General features: G+C 38.3%; 1 protein-coding gene across 1 annotated transcript in view; it reads left to right on the forward strand.

Moving 5' to 3' along the window:
- Window positions 1-330: 330 nt before the first annotated feature.
- Window positions 331-798, forward strand: part of LOC113465118 (uncharacterized) — a gene marked incomplete at its 5' end in the record, with an annotated part of 2,286 nt that continues 1,818 nt past the window's right edge. The window contains one exon of the mRNA XM_026818798.1: window positions 331-419. Coding sequence (XP_026674599.1) covers window positions 331-419 — 89 coding nt within the window. The remainder of the gene's footprint in view (window positions 420-798) is intronic.

Below are 798 nucleotides of genomic sequence, written 5' to 3' on the forward strand. Positions count from 1 at the left end.
AAAGAACACGTCCTTAAAATATTGCCCACTAGTAGGTTTACACCCTGTATATATAAATATTTATATATTAATATATTAATATTTGTATTAATTATTAATTATTGATATTTATATTAATATATTAATATTTAGCAGGATTTAATCAGAATGTATGACAGATTGCTATCATTCTACTGTCAGATCTGATATCAGGCCTGGCGTGAATCTGCTGTCATTCTGCTGTCAGATCTGATGTCAGGCCTGGCGCAATTCTGCCGTCAGATGGATGTCAGGTCTGCAGGCCAAGCCTACCGACATTCTGGCTGCCTAATGCGACACAGCGACCGCTAGCCTGTCGGTAGATTCTGCGGAAGATGGCAGGATCTGTCGACAGCCTGGCCCCATTCTGCCACCAGATGGTTGACTGGGTATATTAAACCGTAAGTATTATCGCCTTTTTCCGCTTTATATGACCTTCAATGTCCTTGTGTTATAGGTCATTGAATTCGTTTCAAGATTCTCTATCATGATACGGAAGCAAAAATATACCGATCCATTTAAAAAATTGGCGGTGACCTTAGCGTAGCTTCAGCGCCTCCACCAGTAAAAATATAAAGTGCGCCAGTATGGCGGCCTTCTCAAACACTGAAACTTTTGTATGAAACATTTTTTCGTACGACGAACACCTTACGAGTTATTTGTGGTCGTCATGTTAGGAGACTCACCCTGTATGTTTTCATAAAATCCAAACTAAGAATGATATTTTCAAAATTCAAGAAGCAGCATATTACGAAATAAAGATAGAATATTATACTACAT

The sequence above is a fragment of the Ceratina calcarata genome, unplaced genomic scaffold (genome assembly GCF_001652005.2).
Source record: "Ceratina calcarata isolate Rehan_Ccalc_2016 unplaced genomic scaffold, ASM165200v1 scaffold1447, whole genome shotgun sequence".
Taxonomy (NCBI): domain Eukaryota; kingdom Metazoa; phylum Arthropoda; class Insecta; order Hymenoptera; family Apidae; genus Ceratina; species Ceratina calcarata.